The 16,606-nt window shown below is 38.0% G+C and overlaps 1 protein-coding gene across 1 annotated transcript in view; it reads left to right on the plus strand.

The window, feature by feature from the left end:
• The window catches only part of ATP10B (ATPase phospholipid transporting 10B (putative)), a 61,177-nt gene that overhangs the window by 14,851 nt on the left and 29,720 nt on the right, over nucleotides 1-16,606 (plus strand). The window contains exons 4-6 of the mRNA XM_042880688.1: nucleotides 8,433-8,637; nucleotides 11,465-11,550; nucleotides 13,989-14,095. Of these exons, the coding sequence (XP_042736622.1) occupies nucleotides 8,433-8,637; nucleotides 11,465-11,550; nucleotides 13,989-14,095 (398 nt within the window). The remainder of the gene's footprint in view (nucleotides 1-8,432; nucleotides 8,638-11,464; nucleotides 11,551-13,988; nucleotides 14,096-16,606) is intronic.

Consider the following 16,606-nt stretch of genomic DNA (forward strand, 5'->3'; position numbering starts at 1 on the left):
TGCCCCTATTTTTGAGGCTGCCATAGTTGCATTAATCCATGGAGCAGTGGATTATTTGATTATATAAGACAGGGAATGGTAGGATTGCCATGGAAACACTACTTCCTCTTGACATAACGCAATGTTAATTTATATGGAAAAGACTTTTACCTTGAGTAAATGAGAAGTAGAGAATACAATATGAACAGTTTTCATGTTAAAGTACATCATGGCATTACAGTGTACATACACATCCAGATCCACGCTGTAGCCCAGAGTACTTTCTTACGCAGAAAGATGAGGTAGCCCATCTTAACATTGCTCATCCCATTCCACAGGAAGATCTTTGATCTATGAATAAATCTTGTGTCTCACCGGACTCATATAGCCCAAAACAGTGATGTAAGGGAAAGCAAAATAAGGAAGCCTTCAGACTCTACTATTCATTCTATCTGGAATAAGTGTTGACAATTGTGATTGCTCTCAGATCTGTAGTTACGGCTTATTATATCATGAATAATTTTAATCAGGCTTCTATAGCTCTTTGGGAAGCTGGTATGTCTTGTTCTTCTTGCTAGCTGCAAAGTCATGGCTTTGTATGATGGCTTCTAATTTCCTTCCTTGTGAATCATCTGTCAAAAGTAATTTTTTAACACAAGTGAAAGTCTTTTTCAGGGGACTGTGAATCTTGTTAATTTTGTGACACCAAAGAATCCTATGTAATAGAGTAACTCATCTTCCATTGTAAGATGAAAATTTAATTAGATTTAAGGTATTAATCTTGGAGTGTAAATTGTCTTTATTTCAGATTTCAGTAACAAGAAATCTAGTTCCTGTTCCTTAAAACATGCAAAGTGCACTCTCTTTTCTGAAAGCCAAATGTCCTCCAAAACTTTCTTGAACATCAGAGGAAATGCTGTTAACTTCTTTCAGCGTGGAGCAAGGGAAATTGAATTCAAGTAGACTGCCCTGTAAACACATTACTTCTAATTTTCTTTTTTCCAGAGGTCAGCTGGAATAGCTAATCTAGCCTGCTAGTCAAATGAAGGAAAAGGCACTTCAAGTAGTGTACTTAAAGAATGCTTAATTGGAAAAAAAAAAAAGGAAACAATAATATTGAAGTATTTTGGGGAATTGCAATACCTTAGATCTGATGTTTGATTGCGAACATTTAACTTTCTGATTAAAAAGTATTTCTTTCATAAATTGTGTACAGACTTGTGCCGCCAGATTACATCACGCTACGCCAAAATATGAGAACTAAATTATACTTGCTTCTTTTGTCTTGTCTTTTAATTATACTTAGTCTTCTGTTAAATATACCTCGTCTGTTTTTAAATTTTTGTAGGAATGAGGCTTCTACCACTACAATATGTGATTATCAAAGCATTTTCTATGATATTCTGCTTTATTATCCTTCTTTAATTGTATTAAAATTCCTCAAGTGACCTGGTTTCATGCAACCCTAATTATTCTTCATCATCAACATTTAATTATAGTGCTCATGCATGTGTAATTTCTATCATGTTCATTTTGCTACTCCCAGACAGCTTTTAGGCAAGATATGTACACAGAACACCCTTTTAATCTGTCTTGTCAGTCAGTCCATCCATTCCTATTTGGGTTACTTTTCTCTGAAGTCTCTTGAATTTGTCCCTAACTAACAGTGGCCAGCACTGAGTGTGATATGCAGGTCTGTAAGTGAATGTCAAACCAACAGTTACTAAAAGCTATTTAATTATTTCAGCATTCCATGACATTCGAGAAACCACTTGATGTATGTATGATTAACTTGTGGGCTGGGTCTGATGTACCTCTAGGATTAAGCTGTAAGGATCTTCAAACACTCCATAGCGTCCAGACAGGATTTTACATTGACTTCATGTTTCTGGAATATCAAACCTTAATTTTTCTGACTATTCTGAATAGATGGTCAGGTGCTAATACAAAGTATTAGCATCACATTTCAAGATGGCAGAGCAACGTGCTTGACTGAATGCACATTCATCAGGCAGCTACACCTGTAAAAGCATCAACATCATCTGGACAATTAACATTGCTTAATGTTAAGCACCTACACTCAGATATCTGATACAGTGATTCAGAGAAGCCTAGTGTATGTCCTTTGAATTATGCAGTGGTGTTGTCAGACAACTAGGTAAGTCAGCAGGCATACCGGTGAGAGAACCTGACTGCACTCAGTATAGAAAAGTTTTTCTCTGCAGTGCTTACAGACTCCGTGGCTTTCAAGAAATTCCTGTAAGGATCAATTTCCTCTTCCCATGCAGGTCTGCAGGTGTCTGGGTCACAGGAAAAAAAAGACTGGACTTTGTTGTGATTCTGCATTTGCTTAGTATAAAGTCTGAGAAGATTTAAAGACTTCTGCATCAGCGTTTACCCTAAGGTAGTCGCAAAGCAGTGCTGTGAAAATAAGGGAAAAACAAAGACCTCATCATTGCATTACACTGAGTCAGGACTGCTATCAGCTGGGAAGCAATTTTTAAAGAGAATGAAAATATCACAATTCATTTGAGATTTGTAATTCAGTGTGATAATTTATGAGGCAGATGTTGGAGACGTTGTGCAGGAAGTTTCTGACCGCAATGGAGATCTGCTTGCTTACCAGTTACAGTACCTATTGTATACTTTTTTTTTCTTAAAATTGAGGCAGCTGAATAGTCAAGAGAAAGACTGCCTTCAGCTTCAACCTCCTGCATATACTCTGACCAGCCAGAGTTTCTGAGGGGAAGAGAGACTGCACCTCTGCTGGGTGCTGTCAGCATCTGGAAAAGCATTTGCTTTCTTCAGGGCAGCAGTGACAGACAGGGTCTGCAGCGAAAGAACAGCGTGTCTGGGAGATAGTGGAGAAGGGGAGGGGAAGTGTTTGCAAACAGGAGTAGACCTACTGTCAAATCTTTTAGAGGGAAAAAAAAGGCAACTTTTCTCTGGACCCAGGAAACATCGTATGCAGTTCATTCAACCCAAAGTGAGCCTGAAAGCTTGTCAAGTAGAAAGGAGAGGAAAACATCATCCTGCCAAGGGGCACAGTAAGCAAAAAGAGGTTTGTTGCCAACATATTCATTTAAAGTCTTCTTCAGCAGCACTGAGTTTTTGCTTGTTGAAGAACAATTTCTTTCTACTTTATTATTTTTGTTTTCTAACAAAGCATAACTTTAAAGACTAGAGTTCTGCTGGAGGCTTTATTGGATTCATTTTATACACCAAGAAAAAGAGTCTCAAGCCTGTGATCTGCTTTAAGTCCCACCATCTTGCCTTGGGCAAAATGGCATTGGATTTGCTTTGGCACAGCCGCATCAAGACTTCTATATCTTGTTGCTGCTTCCTCTGGATGGTGGATGAATATCAACAACAGGGAATCTCCTGGCTTCATACTCCAGCTTTTTGCATGGCTGAAGATGCTTTTCGAAGGCAGCAACAAACATTGATAATTTAATCTTTTTTGTATAAAATAGCAATATAAATAAACTACTGTTAACTGCAGGGTAATTGTCTGCTATGATAGTACTGCTACTCGGTATCCATTATCAAAGATACAGGACACTGGTTTGCTTAATATTATAAGTGAGTATAAGTGAGTATATTAGCTACCCTGCTTGCAGCAGGGTGTTGGAACTAGGTGATCTCTAAGGTCCCTTGCAACCCAAGACATGCTATGGTACTGTTGTCTCCATGGCCTTGTCACTGGCAGTCTGCATCCTCTGCTCTATACAGCTTTTGTGTGTACTCCAGGTTGTATGGAATTTTTGTATCTGGGTTAAGTATGTTTTTTCTGAATGCGTCTAAAACCTGGAGAGGAGCAGAATGCTACCTGCTATGTGACCTGAAGATGCTACGTGATCGTGTAAGGAAATGACTGTAGCAAAGATGATGACTTAGGCTAAGGCTTCCAGAAACTTTGTAAGATAAAAGCGGTCTTTAAGTCACTGACTTGGAGTTACTTATTCACTCCAGATAGTGCCAGTAGAGTCACAGCATATTTCTCTAGGGAATATTCACACACAATAAATAAAAATAAGAATAAATTAAATGTTCCTAATTACATTAATTGATAGATTTTATTACATTGCTTTTTGTAATTTAAGCCAATGTGTATTCAAAATACTTTTGAATTCTACTTTATTTCCTCATTTGGAGCAGGTCGTTACAAAACAAGACAGCGTTGGAGAAAAAAAAAAAAAAAGAAAAAAAGAAAAAAAAACAACAACCAAGTTAAAACCAAAGTATTGCAAAAAATATATTTTTAAGTTTCTGGTACTTAGCGGAAGTCCATATAAACTTGGAACGTTAACAGAAGTTGAGTGTAGATGGTTTTATCATTGAGATTGTAACATCCATAGTATGATGCTACAGACAGTTTTAACGCATAAAAAGTTAGGATTTGCTTCTAGTATTAAGGAGTTTGAAATGCCAAAATGATATAATTAAAGATGTCTTCCGTTTGACTAGAAAAAGAAAGAGTTCTATCTATAATTAAAAGGTTTGCTGAAATTGCAGAGCTGTTGGGGGGGGGAGTGGCTATAGGTGCTTGCTAAGTCCTTTTACTGGACTGACTGCTACTAAGTGATACAGTGTTTTGATGCTGGTGATGTCCACAAGACAGAAACAGCCTCCCCCTAAATGATGGTAACATGGTATAAACCAAGGATGAATTGGCACAGATATTTTGGCTCAGATGATAGCTCCAGCTCAGGAATACTGAGTGAAGTTGTGCTGTATTGTGAGCTATGGGCAGGTTTCAGGAGCAGTTCCTCTCTAGTCTAGTGCCACCCTCAATTTCTTAATCTCCTCCTCCTGTGTCGTCATTTTTTCAAGGTTTTATGGCAGCAGCTCCTAACCTTGCGTTCATAGCCTTAAAATGGTCTTTGAAAGTACAGTGTTGAGTTTTCCATTTAAAAGCTGGTAAAATCTTTGACAGTGTGTGTTCAATTTCTATTAGCAAAAATAGGCTGTAAAGTTTAAACACCTGTGGAATTCCAGCTGTTCATGGCAAAGCACTGAGTGTGTTGGAGTATTTTTGAAAAAGTGATCCTTTAGTAGGACCATTTTCAAATATTACATTCTAATGAATTACATGCAGTAAAAAACATTTGGATTTGCCTATATGTTATGCTGATTTTATTTTATTTTATTTTATTTTATTTTATTTTATTTTATTTTATTTTTGTCTAACGTGTCTGATATTACAGTCTAATGGTAATTTTCAGGTGAAAAACAAAGTAACATCTTTACTACAAACTGCAAGGGAAGTTAACTGGAACTTTTAGTAATTCAGAGGAACCAGACCCACTGAGCTAATTGGTTGTTGTTTATACATGACGAAGTTTCTGAAGATCTTCCTCTAAGACAGTCTAGGATTCATAGCCGTGCTGTGACATGCACATAGAAAATTTTTATTTCATCTCCTCTTGGGAGCAGCGCAATATTTTCTTACTTCCTTCTGTTCACCACCCCTCCTGACCCAGTCTTTGTTTGAAGTTCATTTTTATTGAGTCAAAGAATGTGAAATGACTTTGTGTCAACAGTAATTTATTCCTGTTCCCCAACAATTTCCAGCCACAGCAGGCATTTTTGTATGATTCTTTCTCCCTTAAAATTCCTTCATAAAATCCTATTCAATTTGGTCCTTCTCATCAGATATGACGAGTCTAATATCAAATTCTGGCAGACTTCACTGTGACTGTTCCAGGCTGTCTCTTTCTGTCTGCACTACCCTGTGATGGGTGTTGTTGTGCTACCTGTTGTTCCAGGGCAGTGAGGGAATGCTTTTAAGTGTGATGGTGATAAATTGACTGGTGAAAGAGAGAAGATAATGGAGAGACTTTCATCCTAGAGCATAACTTCGATGTGCCACAGCCGTGGTGCCTTCCACCGTGAGAATCAGACTTTCAACTCTCCACCTATTGAAAATCACCATGTGTTGTTATTTTATTGCATAAATATGTGTGTTTTTTTTATACATCTCTTGACAAACCATCTCAGACTTACGAAGCTCTTGTGTTTATTTAGCAGCCATAGCATGAGCTATGAACCTTAATCAGTGAACAGGAAAAGGGCAGTGTTCCCCGTTATGGGAATTACTGGAAGTAAACTGCTTCATTTGAGAAATCTTTTGGAGCAATTGGACCAGTGTTGTTGTGGGGTGCAAGAGGTTCCTTGTGAACCTTTTCTTCCTTTTATCCTTTAATAATTCTCAGCAAAATTTTAGAAAACCCTTATTCTGCAGGATTCCTAATCTTACAGCTCCTTTCAGAGAATAGAGCTCTCTATGAAGAAAATGTACTTCACTGAATTATTTTTTTTCACTGAGAGAGAGGGGCACCCTTCACCTGAATGTAAGCCTGGAAGACTAGAAATTCCTGAACTTTATTCCCTATGCAACAGAAAACAACCTCTTTGATCTGGAGGAGCTCATTTGGCTTTTCTGACTCACTGTCTCCTCTGTAATTAGTGTAAGAACCGAATCTTGAGTCACACGGGTAACGTAAGTTTCATTGGCTGTTACTGAAAAATTACTACAAATCTATGATTTCTGTGGCTTATTTTATTAACCCAGTTTCTTTAGGCTGACGTAGAAAACAGGCAGCTGGGTAAGGCCTATCTATAGCATTCTGTGAGCAGGAAATGTTCCATAAACAACAGAGCTGTGCAACAGCTGACGTAGAGAAAAGTAGGATTGCCTTGCAGATGTCCTGGCAAACAGCATATACAAACTCTACATGACATCTAGATGTCTAGGGTAGCAAGACAGCCCATCTGCTTGTATGAAACTGCTTCTGTAATCACGCTTTAAACAAACGAGGAATTCTACCAGGAAAGCATTAGATATGAGAAGAATTCCTTATTGCTTAGTGGTTTTCCTATATTAGCTTTAACATCCACTTCATTGTGCAATAAATACTCATCGTGCACCTGCTTAAATATTTTTCAAGTAGAAACTGTTCTGGAATTTTTGTTTCAAAGATCAGCAATATCAGATTCACTTACAGCAAACATCTGTTTCTCAGTGTGATCTTTTATGTCTATTGTTGAGCAAAGGAAGCAAGGATATGCATATAAGTAAATGCAGCAGAAAGAAGAATGAACATTTAGGAAGGAAAAATCATTGCTACAATACCATTATTTAGCTATTATTAATGAATCTCAGTTCTAGCACCAAAGATTTTTTTACATAGTTACAGGAGTTTTTCTGGTTTTTGTTGTTCTTCTTTTGTTTTAATAAAAAGTGAATACCACCAGGAAGTGTGGACTTCTGTAACTGCATGTAACCTTTGCAGGAAGCAGTTTTTTCATGTTGTTTTTAGATAAGGATGTGAGCCAACTGCCACAAATTGCCTGACAGCATTAGGGCTGACTCCTCTTTCCCCAAGACAAGGAAGGCAGGTTAGTACACAGTAGACTTTGGCCAGACTTTGGCAGAAATGAGACTGAGTCATTATGAAAAGCCTTTTACTGTGAGTCTAGTAAAGTGTTGTGAGCATTTTCCGTCTTACAGAGCAACATACAAGATGACAATTATTTATACTAAAAAATAATTTTCTCATAATGAACTGAGCCATTGCTGCCTTTGCAGTTTTCCCTTTAACTAATTGCAGAGTATATTCTGCAGTCTTCAGTGGATTTAGATGATGAAGAGCAGCTGAGAGATCAATTACTGAAAAGGTTATTTCAAAAACTATTGCTGTATCCTGAACTGTTGAATGCCAGTTTGTTGATGAAATAGTCATTTAGTCATTTATTTTCCTCAAACTTCAATCCTCTTTTTTTTTTTTTTTTTTTTTTTTTTTTTTAAGTTAGAATCCCTTTGTTCCTTACCTTTTTTCATTCATCTTAGGCTCTAGCTGCCTTTTGTTTTGTTTTGTTTTTTGTTTGTTTGTTTTCTTGTTTAATGCTACGGAGTCATTTGTTGGCTGCTCTACCTTTTTAAGTTGTATCTACTACCTAAGCTTAAGATTTTTAATTATCTTTTGAGAATTACAAATTGGAGAGACCTGGTGCAAGCAGAAGTATGATAATTCTTTACTTCTTTCAGGGTCTATACGCTGACGCTTGAAAGTATCTGTGACATACTCAAAAATATATATTTTTAAATGTTTGTATTTCTTGTCTAATATACTTAAAAACATTTTTGTTAGTCTGAGCAACTTTCTGGCTTTTGCTGTGGAGAATATAGGCCCAGTGCTAGTGAACGAAAGAGAAATTTTCTTCTAGTTTCTATTTACTCCATGTAGATATTTTACTTTGCATGTGAGATATGGTGAAATGGTACTAGTAAACTGTCTAAAGCACTAGTTTCTAGGTGTTTCTCTGTGTCTTTTTAAAAAATGCAGCAATGTGGCACCACTGCCCTACTTTCTTTTATCAAAACCCCACTTAGCAGGGAGCCTGCCTTCCTATTGTCACTATTCACCCTTGACATGTTTTTGATGCCGCAGGGAAGACCGTGCCTATGTTGAGAAGTGCTGGAAAGATGTCCTAGTGGGAGATTTTGTTCAGCTGCAGTGTAATGAGACCATCCCAGCTGATATCCTCTTGCTGTACTCCTCTGATCAGAACGGGATCTGCCACTTGGAAACTGCCAACCTTGATGGAGAGACCAACCTTAAACAGCGACGAGTTGTCATGGGGTTCTCCAGCCAGGTAAAATCTATGAAACCGCAGCCCATGCAGCCAAGGACTGCTCTGAGCAGCAGTCTGACTGCTCTGCAGCTCTAGCAGCTCTAGCCACAAAGTAAAGCCACAAAGTGCAGTGGAGAAGTCTACTTTCAAATCAGAAAACACTTCAGTACTAGTTATGCTTCAGACTGTACATGATTATTTTGTTTAGTCTTTGAGTTATTATGTAGATACACCGCATGCATAGAAGCCTTTACACTTAGGAAGTCTTGTTACGTAAGCAGAGTGGAATGCAGTTCTAACCATGATGACCACGGTGTTCAGGAAGGTCAGAGATTAAATAATCATCTCTATTACCCTGTTATTTAAAATTATTAGTGTAAATAGCATGTTGATTAAAAAAAAAACAAAACCAATGCACTAGGTATCATACAAGTTGGTTTTAGTCTCCCTGTCTGCAACGTGTTCCTTGTTCTTGGAGCTTTGTTTAATCATATGATTTAATTGCTCCATAAAACTTCCCAGATTTAACTGCAGCTATAAAATGTGACTCTTTAAGGAGGAGAGAATGAACTGAGGTTAGTTCTTCTGCTTAGGAAACTCTTTGGAATGCTGAATTCCCCTACCTTTAAAATGCTGAGACAAAGGAAACTTCTTGTAAGCCACTTTCTGACCTGAATTTTCAACTGTAAAACTTTTGTCATCAAAATAACTATATATTTATTTATTTACTAAGAGAGAGAGAGAGGGAGAGGGAGGGAGAAAGAAGAATCATCTTTCTCTACCCCTTTTCTAGCTAGGAACCTATTGGGTAGTAATGAGCCCTCTAAGCTCCTGCTTAGTTGCATCTTGTTGTTCTCCTGTTGCACAAATGTTTCTAGAGTAATGATAACATAAAGTTTTACTCTTGAGTTTCATGAGATGGACAAGATTCCACAGAGTTCTTGAAAGAGAGTCTAAAAATATTCACTCACGTGAGACAAATGTTATACAAACTGCCCTGGTATCCATAGAATCACAGAATGGCTTGAGATGGAAAGGACCTCAAGGATCATCAAGTTCCAAATCCCTGCCACAGGTAGGGCCACCACCCTCCAGATCTAGTACTAAACCAAGCTGTCCAGGGCTCCATCCAACCTGGCCTTGAACACCTCCAGGGATAGAGCATCCACAACATGTCTGGACAGCCTGTGCCGGCACCTCACCCTCTCTCTGTGAAGAGCTTCCCTCTGATGTCCAATCTAAGCCTTCATTTCTTGAGCTTAAAAGCATTCCCCCTTACCCTATCACTATCTACCCTTGTAAAATATTGATTCCCATCCTGTTTATAATCCCCTTTTAAATACTGGAAGGCCGCAATGAGGTCTCCTTGCAGCTTTCTCTTCTCTAGGCTGAATTCATCAAGGTATTTTTCCTCCAAAACTTATTTTTTAGATCAGATTCTCAGCTTGCTCTTACTTAGATTTTGAACATACATATACAAAATAGAATTACGTATTGCTCAGAAAAAGAATGAGAGCAAAATGAGGCTAGGGCATTGTCACCATGATAAATTTTTACAGCCTGGCAAAGCTGTGATGAATTCCACTAGGAGATTCTCGAGATTTTCAGTTTCCAAAGGAGTGTGACTTCTGGAAGTCTCTCTTGCTTTAGAAGAAGATAAGGAAGCTCAGCAGCAGATCTGATTTCCAGGTCTGAATTTCCTAATGAGAGGAGTTTGGATTCAAGTCGGCTGCAGTTCTTTTGGTTTTTATCTCACAGCAGTAATTATTCTCTTTCATGTTTCTCACATCCCATTTTTATTACATATTCTTAATCTTAAATGAAAGTCTTCAGTATCTTTTCAGTTGAGGAAAAAAGGTTATGGCAAACATGTGCCTTTCATGAAGCTGGCTTTCCAGACTGCTTCAAAGAGCCCCAAAAGCAAGCCTTTTCCCTTGAATGAGGAGAAAATAAAGCAAAAGTGTGTGTCTTGATTCAGCTCCAAGCTCTAATTCAGGACATGCTTAGCCCAGTGAGCTTCATCTTATTTTGTCTCTCCCAGCACTTTGGGCTCTTTCACTTCCCTTCCTTCTGAGGGGATCTTTTGTTTGTTTCCTTGTTTTACTGTTAGTCTTTATTTTAGTCGCATTTGAATGTATTCAAATTATTTAAAGGCATGGTCTCTCATTTTATTCTCATGTACTCCAGGCTGGTAAAACAAGTCTTCTAATATGTTTCAAAATCCATATTAATATTGCAATTATTTTCATTTGATCTTGCTTTTGCCTGAAGAGTGTTGTTATTTAACAGAGAATTATAAAAATTTGTTACATTTACTTTAAATGAGGGCAGGTGCTGCCACTAACTAGCATCTCTATTGTATGATACAATTCATAGCATGTTTTAAAATTTATAATTGATAATCCAGCCAAGGAAAATCTCAGATCTGCTACACCATGACAATATCCTTTTGATTGTACAACGAATTACATTAATTTGCACACTCAAATTTGCTTTGCTGTCCAATAGATTTGTGTTGACAAAAAATAAGTAAAGCAAGAATTGATTTGAGCGAGTGCTATTTGAGAAATTAAAGATGAAAACTGTTGGCAACTTCCAGCTTTGGCTGTACTGTCTGTCTGTGTATGAATTTACCTTATAGAGAAAGTAAACAATTGCAGGCAAGCTGTGAACCTGATCTAAGCATTTATTTTTTCCAAACCCCTGCTTTTTGGTGAGGTGGGTTTACCAAGCCTGTTATTTTTACCTCTGATACTGTGCTTAAACTTTACCTGTTAGTGCTGATATGGCATGGGTATTTAGCTATTACTCTGGATTTGACACTCATTCCCTGTGTTTCCTCTTGCAGAATACTTCGTTTGAACCAGAACTTTTCCAAAATACCATCATCTGTGAAATGCCTAACAATGATCTCAATAAATTCAAAGGATACATGTAAGTATTTGTTATCCATAAATACATTGTCTATCTCAGCTTTAGTGCTTCATGTGGGGGGATATAGATGGAAGTAATGCATTTTGCAGAAATTGGTAGACATTACTATTATCTATTCCTGGACTCAGAATTTAATAGATTATGCAGACTGGAATTTGGGCTTCAAGGCAAAGAAGGACAAAAGCTTGCCATTGAATTCACAGTTGTTTTATACAAATTATTCTCACAAGGCTTCAGCTCTTATCAGAATTCTGACATGAGTGCATTTGTGTTTGACCTGAGGGTTAGGCTAGGCTAGATTTTCTGTGTAAATCCTTTCTAATGTTGAAAGATATCCATCTGCATTGTTCTTATTTCTCCATATTTATGGCCATGGGGAAAAGGTATCCAGGATCCGACACACAAACCTAATTTTTTCTTACAGCTGAAGAACACAAGCAAGCACCAAAACTCTACATGAAACCAATGCATTAGAATAGTGTATTAAAAGCTTACTAGTAGCTAAACTAGTAGTTAAAGTCTTTCCAGTGATGCAGTGAGAATGTTGAACCTGGGAACTAGAGTAAAACCAGCAGATTCTTGACCATTAGCCCTCATCATTCCTAATCTGGTTTTGAGAATTTATGTGCTGTAAAATTATACCCAATACAGCAATCCTGTTTTCCCTCCTCTGTGATACCTTAACAAGTTGAATAGGTCAAGTCTGTATTGGTTGCTAGATTAGTGGACCACTAGTTATCAACTAAATTGAACCAATCCTTACAATTAGCCTGCTATAATAAAGCACAAGAACACTGATATTGTGCAAATGTAAGAAATATGTCACAAGAAAACACACAAAAACACACCCGTAATGTTCAGGACTGGCTTCAACATCCTTAAATCTCTGTTGAAAATCTATAGCAGATATTTATTTTGGAAATGTCTGTCATCTCACCTGCTTGGTGCAGTAGGAAATTAGCTGCCTTTCTCTCCCTGCTTCAAGGGTAGGTGAAAGAATTCTGTGGAAAATAATTTACTAACGGTGGAGTTCTCTTCTTCAGTCTACTTTTGTCTGAGGTGTTTTCTAAACCCAAATGACTTTGAGTAGTATTCAAACAAAAACTGGACTCTCAGCAAAACAAGGTATGGCCAGCTTACAGTGCTGCTCCAAGAGATGTGCACCCTCACGGTTCTGCCAGCTTACATTTTTCTCCAAGAGCCCTTATTGAATGTCCATCTCCTTGCTGTAAAATTGCAGCAGTGTGGAAGAACTGTCTCTGCTAAAAATGATAAGCACGAACTTAGTGATATCTGCCTGGTGTGCTCTGGCCACAGCAAACACTGCTGAAAGGGGATGTAGGAAGGCTTCTGCTTAGTGATTTTGCCAAGGCTGAAGCTAGCTCCCTAGGATAAGGAAGTTCTGGTGTTACCTTTTAAAATGCGCTGACAAAGATATCTGAATTAAATTTACTAATGTAACTTCGTATGTGAGATACTTAAATCTCACTGCGCTGAAGCCTGGGCTTCACGTACAGAAAACACTCTGTGATAACTCCCATTATGGTCAAATTCCAATGAAGACAACAGAAGATCTATAATCTGAAGCTGCTTTGGAAATTACACACCTGCTCTTCAGCGTATAACAGTGACCTTCTTTTTTAACACTGCAAGCCAGAGCTGCCTTGTGTTCTTCCTCTGTAGGGTCTTTGATCAAAGCCATCATTCTGCTATCTTATAGCTATTTGGTCTCTGAGCCTTTTTACTCCTCCCTTTGATGTCACATTGCCATGTGCAGCTGCAAACAGATACAGGATTGCACACATATAAATAGCACTGAACCTTGCCCCTCATTTAAGTAAGACTGCATTTTGCTGGTAAATGCAATACCAAATATCCAGTAGAGAGTCATAAAATATACGTATTCTGGAAGAACTCTCACCTTATGCTGATATTTAATAAAATCAGTTCAAGTGGAAAAATCTCAGCTTTGGTTTCAGGAAGAGCCTACACAAATTCATAACAGAAATCTGTGCAAAAATAGTTTTCATTTTCAGAGGCAAGTAACCAATTGCCCGCCTGATGGTGTACTGAGCTTACAATTTTCAGTAAGTTTTCACCTGTCTGTTCTACTAGCAGAAGGAGCAGATGTGTGATGGAACTTCCTCAGCCAGAAAAATCTTCCACTCCGTGTGGGTGAGGGAGAAAGCCTCAGACCGGACACTCCTCGAGGGAGCTGAGGTTCGCAAAGATGAAAAGCCCTCTAGTGGTTATTTGACTTTTCTGTGACTTCTTACTGGAGTCTTCACTGAAGCTGAGTGAAGCACAAACAAATTAGGCTCCTCACAGTTTCTTGATTTCACCTTGAATTGGACATGAACACAAAAAAAAAATTGTTTGAGATTTATCAGAACAGAAAATGAAACTGCTTTATTTATTTTGTCTTTTTATTTTCCCAGGGAACAGCCAAATCATGAACGGATTGGTTTTAACATTGAAAGCCTTCTGCTTCGTGGATGTACAATCAGAAATACTGAAGTTGCAATAGGAATTGTTATATATGCAGGTAAGAAGTACATTCTATCTCACTAAACACAGAATTTCCCTGTAAATATCCTCAAGTAAACATGAGTAGTCTAACCTTGCACCGTAATTTGACATTTAGTTTTAAGAACTGGTAGGTCAAAGGGAAGAGTGCATACACCTTTACTTTTGAAGTAAAGGTGTTACTCCCGCATCTCTAAAGCAAAGGGATCCTATACTGGTTCTCTGACAAGTGACAGTACGCCTGTGTGTGTCAAATATCTTGCTACATTTATGCAAAGATATCTAGACCAGTTAAATTTGATAAGGTTAGTTTAACTCTCAGCTCTGCAGCTCTGATTATAATGCTAATTTCATTGGTCATAAAATCTTCACTGCTGCCCTAAGAGAGATCTCAATGGCTCCTCAGAGCAGAAACCATTGCAGCTGAAGATCCATTACGTGCTGACATAGATATAGCATGTCTCTGCAATTGTGCATTTCGTGCTGTAGATACATGAACCACACCAGACAGTGTCAGAGTCCAGATCAAACACAGCAGTCCAGGTTCAACAGTGGGTCAGCTCATCTTTTTCTCAGCTTCTTTTACCTTCAGAGCGTTACCACTGCTTTTATTCAGCAAGAGTGATTTATCACTGATTTTGACATCTGTCCCCTCTTCCTCTTCATAAACAGTGTATTGACTTCCCTCCTTATGGCCTCTTCATTTGCTGATGAAAATAGTCAGTTTAAATACAATGATCAATCTCATTATTGGTTATTTTTATATTTCTGGAAGAGTCTTGTCAGGTGATGTATGTATAACAAGCATCAATGAGGTTCAAGGCTGAGCCACCTAACAAGAGAATAAAAATCACCATTTTTGCAAGAGTCATTTACCTTGGATTCCCTTCCACAAACTGGCCATTTTATTTCCTTGCTGTAAAAGAGGATTTTAAATGGCTACAACTCCCATATATTTCTGCAACCTTCATTTTGTTAGTCTTTCAACTCCTATCTTTGTAAACAGCATTGGGAAGAATGGTGCCTACCAGACCAAGGGAAGAGAGGCAGGCATAGGAGAATTCCAAAACTATCATCTGTTTTTTGGAACTACTATACAAATATCTCTAGGAATTATTTCCTATAGAATTGAAGTAGTTTCTCAGAATTATAGAATAGCCAGATTTAGAAGGGATCATTTTAAGGATCACTTTAAGGATCATATGCTCTGACCCTTCCTGCCCCATGGTTAGGCAAATCTTTCACTAGATCAGGATGCTCAAAGTCCCATCCAGCCTGGTTGTAAACTGACAGGGATGAAGTATATACACCTTTTCTGGGAAACCTGTTCCAACCCCTATTAAAAAAATTATTTTCCTTATATTCAATCTAAATCCACCCTCTTTTTCCATCCTCTTCTTCTGTCTGTTACTAAGGCTCCTTTACACATTAGAAGTTTGCTATAACATCTCCCTTGAGCCTTCTCTAGGCTTAACAATGCCAACTCTCACAGTTGCTCTTTACAGAAGAGGTGTTTGAGCGTTCTGTTCAACTTCACGGCCATCATGGACCTGCTTTAAGAGATCCATGTCTTACCTTCTCCTGTCAGGATTCCCATTTTCATTCTCTAGCCATTTCCTAGTGTGCTCCTTCACCAACAGCAAAGATCATAATGTGGGCCTGTATTAATGTTGCTTAAGCTGCCAGCTGCAAAGGTTGGAGTTTTAATGATTGTCAAGATGTGGTGTCATTGGTCTGAGTAAGACTTCAATTCAATTTCCCACTGACATCTTTTGTTCATGTCAGAATAAAGGCTTATTCTTTCTCTTCTAAAATTAGACTCACTTGAGCCAGTAACCAGCTTCATTTCTAGGTTTCTTTGACATTGATTGTATTCTGGCTTTTAATCATGGTCCATGACCTTTTCTGAACATCCAAAATCAGTCACATTGTGACATGGCACATTCTCCATTTTTATAACCCTATTACTGCTCAATCTTACTTTCTAACGGATGCTTTGTGAAGCGTGGAGCCATCACTTAAGTCATTGTTTAGCTTGTGCAGTTCTCATCTGACCCAAGTAGAGTTTCACCTTTCATGGCTACCCAAACATTTTACATAAAGCAATAGTACTAATGCACCAAAGCCAAATTACAGAGCCACGGCCAACACGGTTTACCTGCTGTGATGGGGACAGCATCAAGAATTAAAAATGCTTTTCCAGTAATAAAGTACCAGAATGGAAACAAGTTTTAAATGAAGCCATTAGCATCCAGAAATTGAGTGATAATGTATTGGAGTGTGATAGGTGAGGTGCTGGGTTACACAGCATGTAAATCTGTGAGGATTTTAGGAGAAAAAACAAACCTGTGTATAGTTTATTCTAATCTTTTCTGATATTCATATCTTGCAGACTTATATCCTTATTAGAGGTGTGGGGAAAATTCCTTTTCCTGTTGAGCAGCTGAAGTGGAGGGGAATGAGAGAGGTGAAATCTGGAATTAAAGCTCCTCCAATTTCACTGCATAAATCCATCAGCATTTCCCTGAGG

The sequence above is a fragment of the Lagopus leucura genome, unplaced genomic scaffold, assembly GCF_019238085.1.
Source record: "Lagopus leucura isolate 7727_CA_CO unplaced genomic scaffold, USGS_WTPT01 Super-Scaffold_100027, whole genome shotgun sequence".
NCBI lineage: Eukaryota > Metazoa > Chordata > Aves > Galliformes > Phasianidae > Lagopus > Lagopus leucura.